Source organism: Humulus lupulus, chromosome 3, assembly GCF_963169125.1.
Source record: "Humulus lupulus chromosome 3, drHumLupu1.1, whole genome shotgun sequence".
In the NCBI taxonomy this organism is placed as follows: Eukaryota; Viridiplantae; Streptophyta; class Magnoliopsida; order Rosales; family Cannabaceae; genus Humulus; species Humulus lupulus.
The window spans coordinates 196,891,548-196,904,730 of NC_084795.1; the positions used below are offsets into that span (position 1 = coordinate 196,891,548).

At 31.7% G+C, this 13,183-nt stretch overlaps 1 protein-coding gene across 3 annotated transcripts; it reads left to right on the forward strand.

Moving 5' to 3' along the window:
* Window positions 1–1,433: 1,433 nt before the first annotated feature.
* On the forward strand, window positions 1,434–6,648 carry LOC133823344 (cystathionine beta-lyase, chloroplastic). Of its 3 annotated transcripts, none has more exons than XM_062256027.1 (13): window positions 1,434–1,628; window positions 2,212–2,389; window positions 2,477–2,592; window positions 2,706–2,776; window positions 2,894–2,985; window positions 3,350–3,437; window positions 3,515–3,626; window positions 4,016–4,112; window positions 4,210–4,291; window positions 4,371–4,488; window positions 4,885–4,992; window positions 5,078–5,180; window positions 6,253–6,353. In XM_062256027.1, exons 1-13 carry the CDS (start codon window positions 1,569–1,571, stop codon window positions 6,264–6,266), a joined length of 1,239 nt encoding a protein of 412 aa, XP_062112011.1. In that variant the 5' UTR covers window positions 1,434–1,568; the 3' UTR covers window positions 6,267–6,353. The 3 variants fall into 3 exon arrangements, with proteins under 3 accessions (XP_062112011.1, XP_062112009.1, XP_062112010.1); XM_062256025.1 differs by having other exon boundaries at window positions 1,437–1,628; window positions 6,270–6,648; XM_062256026.1 differs by having other exon boundaries at window positions 1,439–1,628; window positions 2,480–2,592; window positions 6,270–6,648.
* Window positions 6,649–13,183: the final 6,535 nt, after the last annotated feature.

Consider the following 13,183-nt stretch of genomic DNA (forward strand, 5'->3'; position numbering starts at 1 on the left):
TTTGTATTAATGATTAATTAGTTAATAAGTTAGAATTAGAATTAATATTAAAAATGAATAAAAAGCTAGATTAAATGAGAAAATATATAAAGTGAATTGAAGAGATTTTAAATTGTCATATCATCTCCTTAATTCTCTCATTTATATAAATATATAGATTGTTTGAGAATTGTTAAAGGGTGTCTTATGGTGCCCAACAAATATCATATTACTGTTGGTGTAATTTAATATCACTTCTCACATATTTGAATTAAAATTAAAATCTGAAGACCCATTAATAATTTACATTTGTTAAGAGACAATTAGCTACTTAGTTGGTTATGTAGCTTTACAACTAATTCTATTTTACTTTTCATTTTGTTATTGGTTAGTTACCTCACTAACCAGTGCATATAAAATGCTGATCCTTCTCATTCAATATAATTAAGAAATAGGTATTTGCGGCATAAATATCTAATATTTGATATTTGTTATAGTTAAATACTTAATCTATTTTTTTACGGCAAAAATATTCAATGTTCAATAAATATTAAAATATAAATACCTAATATTTTTTTCACGAAAAAAATACCCAAAATTTCTATAGAGTTATTAAGTGTTGACTCGACAAACATGTGTCACTTAGAGTAATGGATATTTTTGTCGTAATTTTTTTAAATTTTTATTAATTTAAAATGTGTTTTTAATTCATTTTTCTAATTTGAAATCAATTGAAAATGTCTTTCTAAAAACACAAAAAATTATGAAACAATTCTAAGAGATTAGGTAGTGACAAAAACACTGTTTTATTTAATATTAAGTATTTTTACCGGAAAAATAAATATTTAACTGTAATATGGGTCAAATATTAAATATTTATGCCGCAAATATAAAATTAAAAAATAACAATATTCTCTTATTTCTTGGTTTCTCTAAACCTAACATGGTATCAGAGTGTTGTCTTTGATTTTTTTTCTCCTTTCGATCTATTATTCTCTTCTTTTTTGTTTTTTTGTCAAAGATTTGTTCTCTTCTTTGTTCTTCTTGTTCCAATAGCTCAAATCATAAATTGTCATGTTATAAGGTGTTGTATGAATTCTCTTACTGTTTTTGATACTCCTAAAAAAGTAAACATAAATAATTTTATCAAAAAAAAAATTGTAATTATAAACTTTATAATAAATATTTTTAGACTTTTTTTTTTAAATTACAATTTGATTTTAATTTGTGAATATTTACATTAAAACATAATCGCGGCTTGTATTTTCTGCACTAGGAACGCGCTTGGAACACCCATCTAGTAGTGGAATTTTCTTCTTCCATTAATAATAATAGAATTCAGAAAAAAAAAAAAGACTAAAAATTTAATAACGAAAAAACCTAATTGAAATAAAATTCATTTCGGAAAAAAAAAGTTGAAATAAAAAAAGAGATCTTTATTTATATATTTTAATTGTTTGAATTCATTGCAAGATATACATATTAGAATGGAATAGTGGAACCAAAAATGGAGCCCTTCATCTCACCCACGACTACTCTGCTTCTTCTCAGCACCTAAACCCAAGCCCTAACTTTTGTCTTTTACTCTGATGGCTTCCTTCTCTCTCAGGCCGTTTCCTGCCTCTCTCGCCTCTGGTTTTACCGACGTTGTAAGCCTCTTCTCACACTCTAATTTCACTTTCTGTTTGCCTGGCTAGGAAATTTGGAAACCTTAATATGAAGATAAAAAATGAAAATAAGAGACGATGGTAACTTGGCTTAGATGATAATACTCGTTGATGAGGGAGAATTTAGGGAGGTGAAGTACTGATCTCTGAATGGGAACAAACCAATGCTATGCTGCGTAATGTCATGCTAGTGAGTATATATATGGGGTTTTAGTTTCATATAAGCTAGAGGAGTTGCATTTCTTAGCATAGTTATGCAAGTGGTTTAATGGCTTATTTGTTTATTTTGCATTTTGAATCAAATATCTATGTTTTACTTACTTTTCATATATCTATCTAGGGATTTCTAGGAGTGCCCTTTTGTTTCTTCTGTAATTTAGAATTTATAATTGATTAAAGGCAAATCTCCTAAGATAATGAAGTCAAAGAATGATTGGAGGAAAAAAAATGAAGAAAGCATTGACTTCAAGACTGACAACTTTTAGTTCAATATTTGTCTGTTTTATTAGCAACATTGAAGAGTTTAAGATTGTCTGATTTCAATTTTGGGTTGGTGTATTTTAAGGGTTTAACTACCGGGAGATTTTCAACCAATTTTGGGCATTCGGGGTTTTGCAAATCAGCATCACTAAAGAGAAATCAGGTGTTGCGTTGGGAAAATTTCGAATTGAATTGTTCGATTGATAGAGAGATGGATTTGAGCACTTCAGCTTTGATCGATGGTGTTTCAGACTCTTTAAATGGTTTGTGGTTCTTGTGCGATGGTTCTGCAGTCATGCTCAGTATTTGTTTTGTGTAGTTTTTGCTCTTTTAAACTGTTATATCCATAGCAGATATTGAGCTGAAAGAGCCGAGCATATCAACTTTACTGATGAATTTTGGGGACATGCTTGATCCTTATGAAGCAATCAGTACTCCACTGTACCAAACAGCTACTTTCAAGCAGGTATATTTAAAAGAGTGGAATTTCATGACTTAAAGTACACTTTTTTTTATATATATATAATTCTTACTTTCTAAGCTTCATTGTAACTTGACTGTTCTATGCTTTAATTGCAGCCTTCAGCAACAGAAAATGGTCCTTATGATTATACTCGAAGTGGAAATCCTACACGAGATGTTCTTGAAAGGTCTGATTTCTTTTGTTACTAATATTAGTCAAAGTAATTGTTGTATAATCTCAAATATTGCTACTTTTTCCTTGTTCTGGGAGTTTTTTTTATGCTGAGCTTTATTCTATTGTATAGCCTTTTGGCCAAGCTGGATAAAGCAGATCGTGCTTTTTGCTTCACTAGTGGAATGGCTGCTCTGTCTGCTGTAGCCCATCTTGTTGGGACTGGTACTTCCCTTTTCTTTTCCTTTTTCTTCTGTATCTTTAATTATTTATCACTAAGTTGAAGTTACAGTATTTTCTTTTTAAATTTTTAAAATAATAAATGCAGCATGCATCAATATGGATATTCCAATGAATTGGATATATTTTTAATGAATTAAAGTGGATATATTCTTGTCTAACATATGAGATGGATTTGGGTCCTTCGGTTTGTAAAATAAATTTACCATGAAGAGGTATTTCTTGGCTTGTGGATATTTTCTAATGACTAGGTTACCGTTTATGCCTTTATGGCCCTTGGTGGAATTTGTAGCTGCTGTCTTATTGTTATTTGAATTTTTTTTCTTAAGATATAATAATGTGATTTTAGGTGAAGAGATTGTTGCTGGAGATGACATTTATGGTGGTTCTGATAGGTTGCTGTCAAAAGTAATTCCAAAGACAGGGGTCGTGGTGAAGTAAGTGCTGCTCACTTTTCAAATATATTATGAAGCCTCAGAGTAAAATCTGAAAGTATCATGCTTATAATGTGTAGACGAGTTGATACAACTAGTTTAGATGAAATAGCATCTGCAATTGGTCCCTGGACAAAGCTTGTCTGGCTGGAGAGTCCCACAAATCCTCGACAAATGGTTTCTAATATTCGTGTAAGATATCTGGCTATTATATTTTCTCATTCCTTTTTATTCTCTCTTTTTTAATGTTACTTCTGGTAAATGCTTAAAAGAATCAGAGAAGATAAACTTAAATTAATGCCCAAATATGACACTTGTACTCTTTGAATTATATGCTGTGTGTGGGTTTATCCTTTCTCAAAAGACTGATGAATTACTTGGATATCTATTGTAACCCAGGTATAGAACGATCTTTCCTGGCTGTCTGATATTTTCTTAGACATTAAACTTGTTTTTGATAGAATCAATAAAAGAATTAAGTAGTCATTCAATTATTTGTTGCCAGAAATGTCATAATTGAATGATTTGGTAATGTTTTTAAAGTGCAATTATTTTTCTTTATTTATTTTGTGCATCTTCAGGAAATAGTTAAAATGGCTCATGCTCATGATGCTCTTGTCTTGGTGGATAACAGTATAATGTCTCCTGTACTGTCACAACCTCTGGAACTAGGAGCTGGTAGCAATATAAAACATGAACTTTACATTCTACAGATTACTCTTTTTTATTTCCTCTATAAAACTGTTGGATTTTGATTCATTCATCTTTCATTCAGACATTGTTATGCACTCAGCTACCAAGTTCATTGCTGGGCACAGTGATGTGATGGCAGGTGTACTGGCTGTAAGAGGGGAAAGGTTATGCATGGACTTTCTTTACTGTGAACTGTAATGTTATAATTTATAACTTCAGGCCCTTATTATAATTTTTTTTCAGATTAGCAAAAGAGCTGTACTTTCTACAAAATGCAGAAGGGTCTGGGTTGGCTCCATTTGATTGTTGGCTCTGCTTACGAGGAATTAAGACAATGGCTTTACGAATTGAGAAGCAGCAGGTGAAACTTCATGCTTTTATCACTTTATAATTTTCTTATAATCCTTTTTTACAACTGTAAAGCTCTGACTTATTAAGGTCGTAATTATTTAATATTTATTTCTTGTAGTTATGAATTATAGCCTGGTCATTTATCATATACATTGTCTTGACTTCACATAACTAATTCAAAACAATATTGTAACTCTGTTATATGTACTTGAACTTGTGCTGTGCATCTTGGGTAAGTTTGAATTATGTTATTAATTAATGCTTTACCTTCTAACTTAACATGAGATTCTTCAGATGCAAATATTTGCTGTACCATCTGCTCTTTTACATTAATTTCAAAGTTGTAATGTTAATACTTATATGGAGTACTATATTGTATATTTTAATGCATTTCTTTCTTTGGCAGAGTAATGCACAAACGATTGCTGAGTTTCTGGCGTCCCATCCACGGGTGATGAAAGTTAACTATGCAGGCCTTGTTGATCATCCTGGACATGATTTGCATTTTTGTCAGGTACTAGCATCAGATGTAACCTGAGATTGTTGCTGCAATATATCAAACCAATTTACTCCAAAACTTAATTGGATATGTTTTTCAGGCTACAGGTGCAGGATCTGTGTTGAGCTTCTTGACTGGCTCAATTGCACTATCAAAGCATATTGTCGAAAGTACCAAGTACTTCAGCATAGCAGTCAGTTTTGGTATGCATCCCTTTTGGCTTTTTTATGCTGTTTCACATATGGTTGAGCAAAGGAACTATGTTTTGTAAATGTCTAATCCTCATGTGATTAAAGGGTATCGCACTTGTCTTATTATTCCATCAAAACAAGTATCGTTCCCTAAATAAAAAATAAATAAATAAATAAATATGGTTGAGCAAAGGAAGATATAACTAAGGTTTAAATTTGATTCAGGTTCAAGGTCTTTTCCTTGTGTGGAATAAGGCGAATTCCTCAGATTCAGATTATGAAAAAAAAAAACTAAAACTAATTTGAATGCCCAACTTATGCATTTTATCAGGCCATGCTATTCAGTAAGTCACATATTTGACACAATTTTTAGAGCACAATTGTAAAAGTTGATGCAAAAATGAATCATCTACTAATGCTCATTCAATATTTATTTAAAATATAAAGAATTTATTTATTATTATCCCACAAGAAATAAAAAAGAATTAAAAAGCCTACATTTACATTTAATGCTAACACTAAAAAAATAATAAATTAATAAAAATAGCATAAAAGTAAATAATAAGTTATTAATTAATGTTATCTAAGTATGCATCATGCTATATTGTGTGCTAAACTTTTATTTGGCTGAGTTTTTGGTACACTATTGGAACAACTTTTTTCTAAAGTAAGTTATATTTTAGCACTGCATCACCAGTTTGACACTAAATTGGAGATGCTCTAATAGTTTTGCTGGGGCGCACGCTTTGTGCACCTCAGATAATCGAGGTGCTTGAGATGATTAAGACATTGAGTGGGGTGAGAAGTGGTATTTGAAACAAAGGGATGTAACAATTTCATACCACTATAGTCCTATTCCAAGTATGAATCGTTCTATATTGTATTTGGTCTCTGCTATTTTCTGAAAATTTCTAGCTCGTATTTGAAATTGAATGTAGCTCTTGTTTACTCTTAACTATAAATATTTCAAGGCCGAACTTTTAAGTTTGCAAAATCACTTGAGATGAATAAAGTTTTGGCTTTGAGTTTGACATATATGCTAATTGCTTCAAAATTTTGCTCACCTTCAGCACTTACAATGCAGTTTTCATCTGTTAACAGGGAGTGTGAAGTCTCTCATAAGCCTGCCCTGCTTCATGTCTCATGCTAGCATACCAGCTGAAGTGCGCCAGGCCCGAGGTTTAACTGAAGATCTTGTTCGTATATCAGTTGGGATCGAAGATGTGAATGATCTGATTGCCGATTTAAACCATGCACTTAGAACTGGACCTGCATGACAATGTTCATTCTAGTTTGACTGTTAAAGAACAACTACTTGCATCTGCCGCAAAATGCGTGCATATATGCTGAAATTTATGGAAGCAGTTAGTTTTAGCAGCAATTCTTATATGATGTTTTGCAGTCATCTCCCAATTTTATTTCTGTAGCTTTGGATGACCAATGATAGCAAATAGTTTGAGTGTGATTCATTTTGAACCAACTTCATGGCTTACCTGTGTGATTATATATATTATCTTAGCTATAAGCTCCCATCCTAACAGTATTTCATATCTATACGCTTTCCAAAAGTGATACTAATCCTTCTTTTTTTTTTTTTTTAAATTACTTCATTCTAATATTTTATAGGGTACTTCTTAAGAACCCATTAATAATTTAAAAAAAAAAATGAAAAATTGGTTTATTTTGAAAATTTCTTTATGTATATATGCCAATTTTAGATGTTCCAGCGGCGTGCTACTTGTCTCTCCTGTTGCGCTCTTGTTCCCTCATTGGTTTATTGGTTCGTGCAACGCCAACTCCTCCAAAGCCTTTCAACCATGTTTTGCCCCTGCAACGACGTTTAATGACAATGGGTCTAATCTAGCAGCAATGTTGTTGTCATGAGGGGTAGTGGAGGGTGGTCGGAGGGTTTGGTTTCAAGTGGGCAGAGTCAAACTTGTGGGGAGCTGTTTTAGCTTTCGGGAAGCAGGGGGTCTCGGTGGAGTATAGGTGGTTCGACTGGCATGGGTTTTTGCTGAGTTATGACTTGTGCTTTTGTTTGGGTCCTCCTTTATTTTAGGTTTTTATGCTTAGTGTGTTTAGTTTGCATAATATAGGTGGCTTTCACCCTTCTTATAACCATATGATAAAAATAATTTGCATTTCTATAGAGATAGAGAATATAATGTTCGAATTAATTACAAAGTTGCATTGTGGAAAAGAGTATTAGCAAATAAGGGTGTCATAAGGGCTAATGCATTGTATTGTCGAGTTAAGTTTTTCCCATGATAAATGGAGCAAGAAGCGAGGTAGGGCACCACTTTGCATAACAAATATGAATACCAAGCACGTAAAACCTGCCCATATCTTCATGTTCACCACTAGTAGCTTTTGTAGTTTTTTTTTCTCACATATACCTTTTAGTATAATTATTTATTTTTGCTAAAAATAATCTCTTATAGATAGAGGCACACAAAACATACGTTAAGCAAACATTTCCCGTTTTTATAATATTATTAAGTACTTACCTAGTCAACTTTCTAATTAAAAGTGGAAATAGAAAAAGTTGATCGTTCAAATTTATAATCTGCTATGGTAGATGTGTAATGTACTATATAAGATTGCTCACAGAATGCCAAGTACAAGAGACATAAATGACACGATATTTTTATATGGTTCGACTTTCCTAGTTCATAGACCACACTATTTATAATGATACAAAATACAATTGACTTATGCAAGGTAGACTCCCTTTACTCTATTGTCGCAAGCTTGAGTGCTGCCTTTGTAAAACCTAGTTTGAATTATTTTTTATTTAATTAATTGTTAATTAAATATTATGATGACTTACGTTATGAACTAAGTATGATAATTAAAAATAATAAAAGGGAATATTATTTTAATTATAATTATGAAAAGTGGATCGCTTAGATAGTCTTTGAAGAATTTAGTATAAAAAATGAATATGTAAGAAATATTTATTTTTATCAACATATGATTAAGTTATGAATTATTTCTAAGACCTAGAATAATTATAGAGAATTATTGGCTATTATGGAATTATTTTAAGAGGACTTTGGTCTATGATTTTGTGTTAAAGATACACATGAAAATCATATAAATACTTTGGACTATGATTTTATATGTTGGAGATACACATTGGTTATTGGTTATTGGTTATATAAAAATATTTTAGACTTTGGTATATGGTGTGTGTGCCAAAATATTTTACATAATATGAAAATTAGACTATAGTTTAAGTTAGATTTTATTAAATAATCTAATGAGCCATTATAGGAGATAATGGGTAGTTATATGAAGATTAGTGAAAGTCACTAAGAGTGTAAATGGCTCAAGAGTGCATTTTGCATATAAAATGCCAAGGAATGGCATATAGGGTTCAGCCAGCCCTAGTATTGGAGGGAAATCATTTATTTATTATTATTATTAAAGAAAAATAGATGGGTGGTTACCAAGTGTAATAAGCTGCAAAGGGATAGTTACCGCATCATATTATGCCCTGAATTTGTGAAAATAAGAGAGAAAATGGAAGAAAGGAAGGAAAAGAATGTTGAGAGAGAAGCAAGAAAACTTGGGTTCTCTAAGGTTTCGGTCGGGGAGAAACATCATCAAGGTGAGTTTCTCTTGGATTTTCTCATATGATTATGCTCATGGATGAATACACAGGTACTCTATGTGGTGTTTGTAGAGTAAAAATTCAAAAAAGCAAAGGAATTCTCCATAGTTTCGGGTTTGGCAAGATCGACACTGAGAGTAAGTTTTGATCTTGTTATTCCTCATAGTTTCGGTCCTAGTGTGTATCTTAAAGACTGTTTTTGTGATTTGTAGAGTTGAAAGCCAAAAAGGAAGAGTTTGGAAGTGGTAGTTTTTGCCATAAGAGGTATGGTTGAGTTCTTAAAGTTTTTATCATTTTGATGATTGATTTTCATAATATGATGCTAGTTTCGGGTTTTGATTGTTAGGGTTTTATGCCCTAATTAAAACTCAATTTCTTTGTATTCTCATTTATTATCAATAAAAGAATAGAAATCATTTTTTGACTTGGTCAATCACTTTACTCACATGTGTTTATTTTCATGATTATTTGTTTATTATAAACTTCTATTAAATCTCGAGCATATAGCTAATTATATTTATAGCGACGTAATCACAGTGGAATATAAATATGATTATATGTTCAAAATAAGTTAGTCCTAAGATTAGTCAGTGCATAGGATTTACACTGACTTGCCAATCTACAATATGATCTATTTACATATTGTAGTGTTATGTTCTTTCCAGAACATTAGCAAAGTAGATAAGATTAGATGTATTTGTTACATCAGACTGGACCGATATTGCAGTTGATAGGATAAGTAAACATATCGTTATTATCTATTCTAGACATATCATATAGTTGACCATAGGTCAATTCAATCTCAGTTCTGAGTGGTTCATATTCTAACTGATTGTATTATTTGAGTTTTTTGACTTGTTTGTTACCAACTTACCCTACAGACTAGCCCACACTTACATCTTGAGAACTCGGTAGTATAATTGAGTGGGAGTGTTAATCATAGATATGAACATCTATAGCTTTTGATGAAGAAGTGAAACGATGATTTCCTTTTAGTTTGGTTCACGGTGTTAAATGATAGAGATCTCATTTCAGTAATTAATATTAGTTTACTGAAATATCATTTACAAGGAACTAAGTGTTTTAAGGATAAAATACAATGACGGGTAAAACGGTATTTTAGTCCCATCTCATTGTAGACCGTCTATAGAGGATTGAGTGAAAATTATGGTTGTAACAATGGATAATTAATAGCGTATCTATATTTGTTATAGAGCGTTCTAAGAATTCAAGAGTACAATCCCGAGTCTTTATTGGAGTCACGAGGAATTAAAAAGTTAGTATATTCATTTGTTAGATTTATAATAATTTATTGGAGCTTGATTTCATAGGCCCATGGTCCCCACTGTACCTTGGATAAAATTCTCTAGATAGTCTCAATTAATTGATTTAATTATCAATTAGAATTATCAATGTTGACCAGGTCAATTTTGGATAGTTTCAGAGAGTTATGTAATTTTGAGAAGAAAAGAGAAATTATGGCAGATTTATTAATTAAGATAAGTTGGTATCTAAATTAATAAATAAGTTTAAATCAAGGTTCAAATTATAAATAATTAATTTGATAAATGATTTAAATAATTATTTAATTAATTAAATCAATAGAAAATAATACAGGCCTTGATTTTAAGTCCAATGGGCTTATAATCAAACGGGAAATTTCACGGGCCTAAAGCCCATGATAATTTCGACCTAGGGCTGATTATTGGCTATTATTTTATTGATTTTTTAATTAAATAAATGACCTAAATGAGTCTATAAAATGAATGTTAAGTGAGAGTTGAAAACAGACGACAGACACTGATTTTCTTATAGGTTTTAGATTCTCTCTAAACATAAGTCATTTTCTAAGCCTTGTTGTACTTTTCTCTTCTTCTCTCTGTATCTATCTCATGTGTTGAGAATTTCCCACCCTAGTTTATGTGATTCCAAGGATACTTTGGAAGGCTGTGAAGAAAATTTAAAATCGGTTCAGTTTCTTGGTAATACTCTGCGATAGAATGACTATAAGGGTTAGAGAAACTGAAGGAATGACTCATTATTTCTCCTTGAATTCAATTTTAAAAACATGTTCTAAGTTATCTCATATTAATTTTTTTAATATTAGATCTACATGAAAATAAATAAAGATCCTGTATGAGTTTTCCCAACATTGATTACTGTCAATGCTTAAGAGTTTATAATTTTAGAGTTTAGATGGATCTAGACTCGAATTGATTTTGAATCTAGAGTATTCTTAGGGTACTTACCATGTAAGAGGGTGGTTACCATTTCTTGGAGCACCCCACCGACATTAATGGTGTGAAGACGGTGGTGGTGATGGTGATTGAGCAAGATGGGATGCTTGCACCCCCAAGTATGTTTCATATAAGCACTTAGGCTCGGATTGAATGAGAAACTAGCCGTGAGAGGCCGTGGTGTGCTCGGGAATTCATAACTTGAGAAATACTTGGAGTTTGGGCATGAGATTTCAAACATTGATTAAGAATAAATGATTATTGAAGAGAATAATTTTCTAAGTTTTATTTGGGTTACTTGTTGGGAATTTATGACCTTACACTTTCTAAATCCATAATGAATAATAGAAATAATTCAATATTACAACCTTAGAAACTAATCAAGAACCATATTCAAAGTATGAATGAAAGTCTTGATAATCAAATAACCATATTTAAAGTATGAATGCAAATCTTGATAATCAAATATTAAGTGATTAAATTATTATAATATGAATTTAGAAACATTTAATCATCAATACTAACAATATAAACACAATTAAATGTTAGGGTTTAGAGAAATACAACCTCAGAATTGAGCAATTGAATCTTCAAACTTGGGGAACATCTAAAGGCTTATACACAAGGAGTATCGCTGTCCAAAATCTCTATTTCAAGCCTTCCCATTATTGCTTGAAGCATCACCAAGATAGAATGAGATTCGGGATTAAACAAACCTTTGAAACTCACAGAAGTCAAGCAATTCTTGGTGAGAATCTTGGAGAAAACTTATGATCTTTGAGGGCTAGAGAGAGAGAGGTTAGAGAGAGAGAGAGAGTTGTAAAGTGTGGTCAAAGCTTTACGACTCTAATAACCCTTATTTATAGTGTAGGCACCATCATTAAGTCTAACTAATAGGAATAGAGCTTTGAACACATCATTTGAAGTTAAAACCATGTAACTGTGCGAACACGTCAAGCGATCGCCTACAAGGAGCCGATGCAACTCCATATAAGCAGGTCTAACTTCTCAAAAGTGACCTTAAACACCTCCAAATGCTCCCAAACATTTTGGTCATACTTATAAATATCATTGTATCACTTTAGACCCATAAATGTCAATTATATATGCCTACTATAAAATCTCATATTTTCACTTCAACTCAAGCAAAAACTGTTAAGTTTTTTGCACCACATTGTGTGTAGAGTCTAAGAACTTTACTTAGCTAGTTAGATAGTAGTAATAGTAATAGCTAGTAGTAGTTGTAGTATGTTTATTACTGTGGATTTTGGTTCAAGCCGGGACTTAGTTGGACACTCATAGCAACACTTGTAGATTTTATAAGTTTAACCTATAGTTTAAGAATATTAATTATAACCTAAGGTTTGATTAATATGACTAATTATGGAGATGATATTTAATATACTATAAGGTTTAGATAGACCCAATAAGATAATAACACTTTTCATATGTATGTTTAATGAGAAATTAAGTATTTTTTAGGAATAGTTTATTAAGAATAATATTTGAAAATCCTAGAGTCTGCTAGCAGCTTTGAAATCGTTAAAGGACTTAGTCAAGGATGTTTACTCAATTCAAATTAGGCTGAAAAAAGTGTAATTACGTGTATAGTATTTCAGCGTATGCCGATATATCGCTGCTCTAGGGGGCGATATATCGCCACACGGGGATACGAAAAACACGTAACTTCGCATGACAACTTCGACGAGCCTCGGGAATATCAGTCCAGGCGATATATCGACTGCAGTGCATGATTTTTGAATAATTTTGAAACCGAGCTCATTTTAATCCTTAACCTCTTGATAAGCCAGAATCTTTTTGACCGAGTCTTCAACCTCTACTGAACGATTATTCAAATGTTTTTCAATTAAAAAGCCGTTATTTTGTTCAAGCTAAATGAAGATCTTTTCATTCTTGAACTCTATAAATAGGACTTAGTACCCAGCCATTTATTCATTCATCAAGTTGAGTTCAGAGTCTACAAGCTGCTAGGTTTACTTTGGAGTGTTAAACACTTGGGTTGGGGTTATAAGCTTTATCATTATAAGCTTATCAAACACTTGGGAAGTAAGATTTATAGTGTATTTCGGTTTCAAGGTGTAGTTCGGTCATGGAAGCATTTCAAAGGTAATTCTATTCTAGTTCCTTTCAGTATTGTTTCA

What these genes read in the sequence shown, in the direction of transcription:
- LOC133823344 (XM_062256025.1), top strand. Translation starts at nt 1,569, where the DNA reads ATGGCTTCCTTCTCTCTCAGGCCGTTTCCTGCCTCTCTCGCCTCTGGT. An exon ending in AAATGGTTTCTAATATTCGT is followed by an intron (nt 3,627 to 4,015) that starts GTAAGATATCTG and finishes GTGCATCTTCAG; the next exon opens with GAAATAGTTAAAATGGCTCA. An exon ending in CAGCATAGCAGTCAGTTTTG is followed by an intron (nt 5,181 to 6,269) that starts GTATGCATCCCT and finishes ATCTGTTAACAG; the next exon opens with GGAGTGTGAAGTCTCTCATA.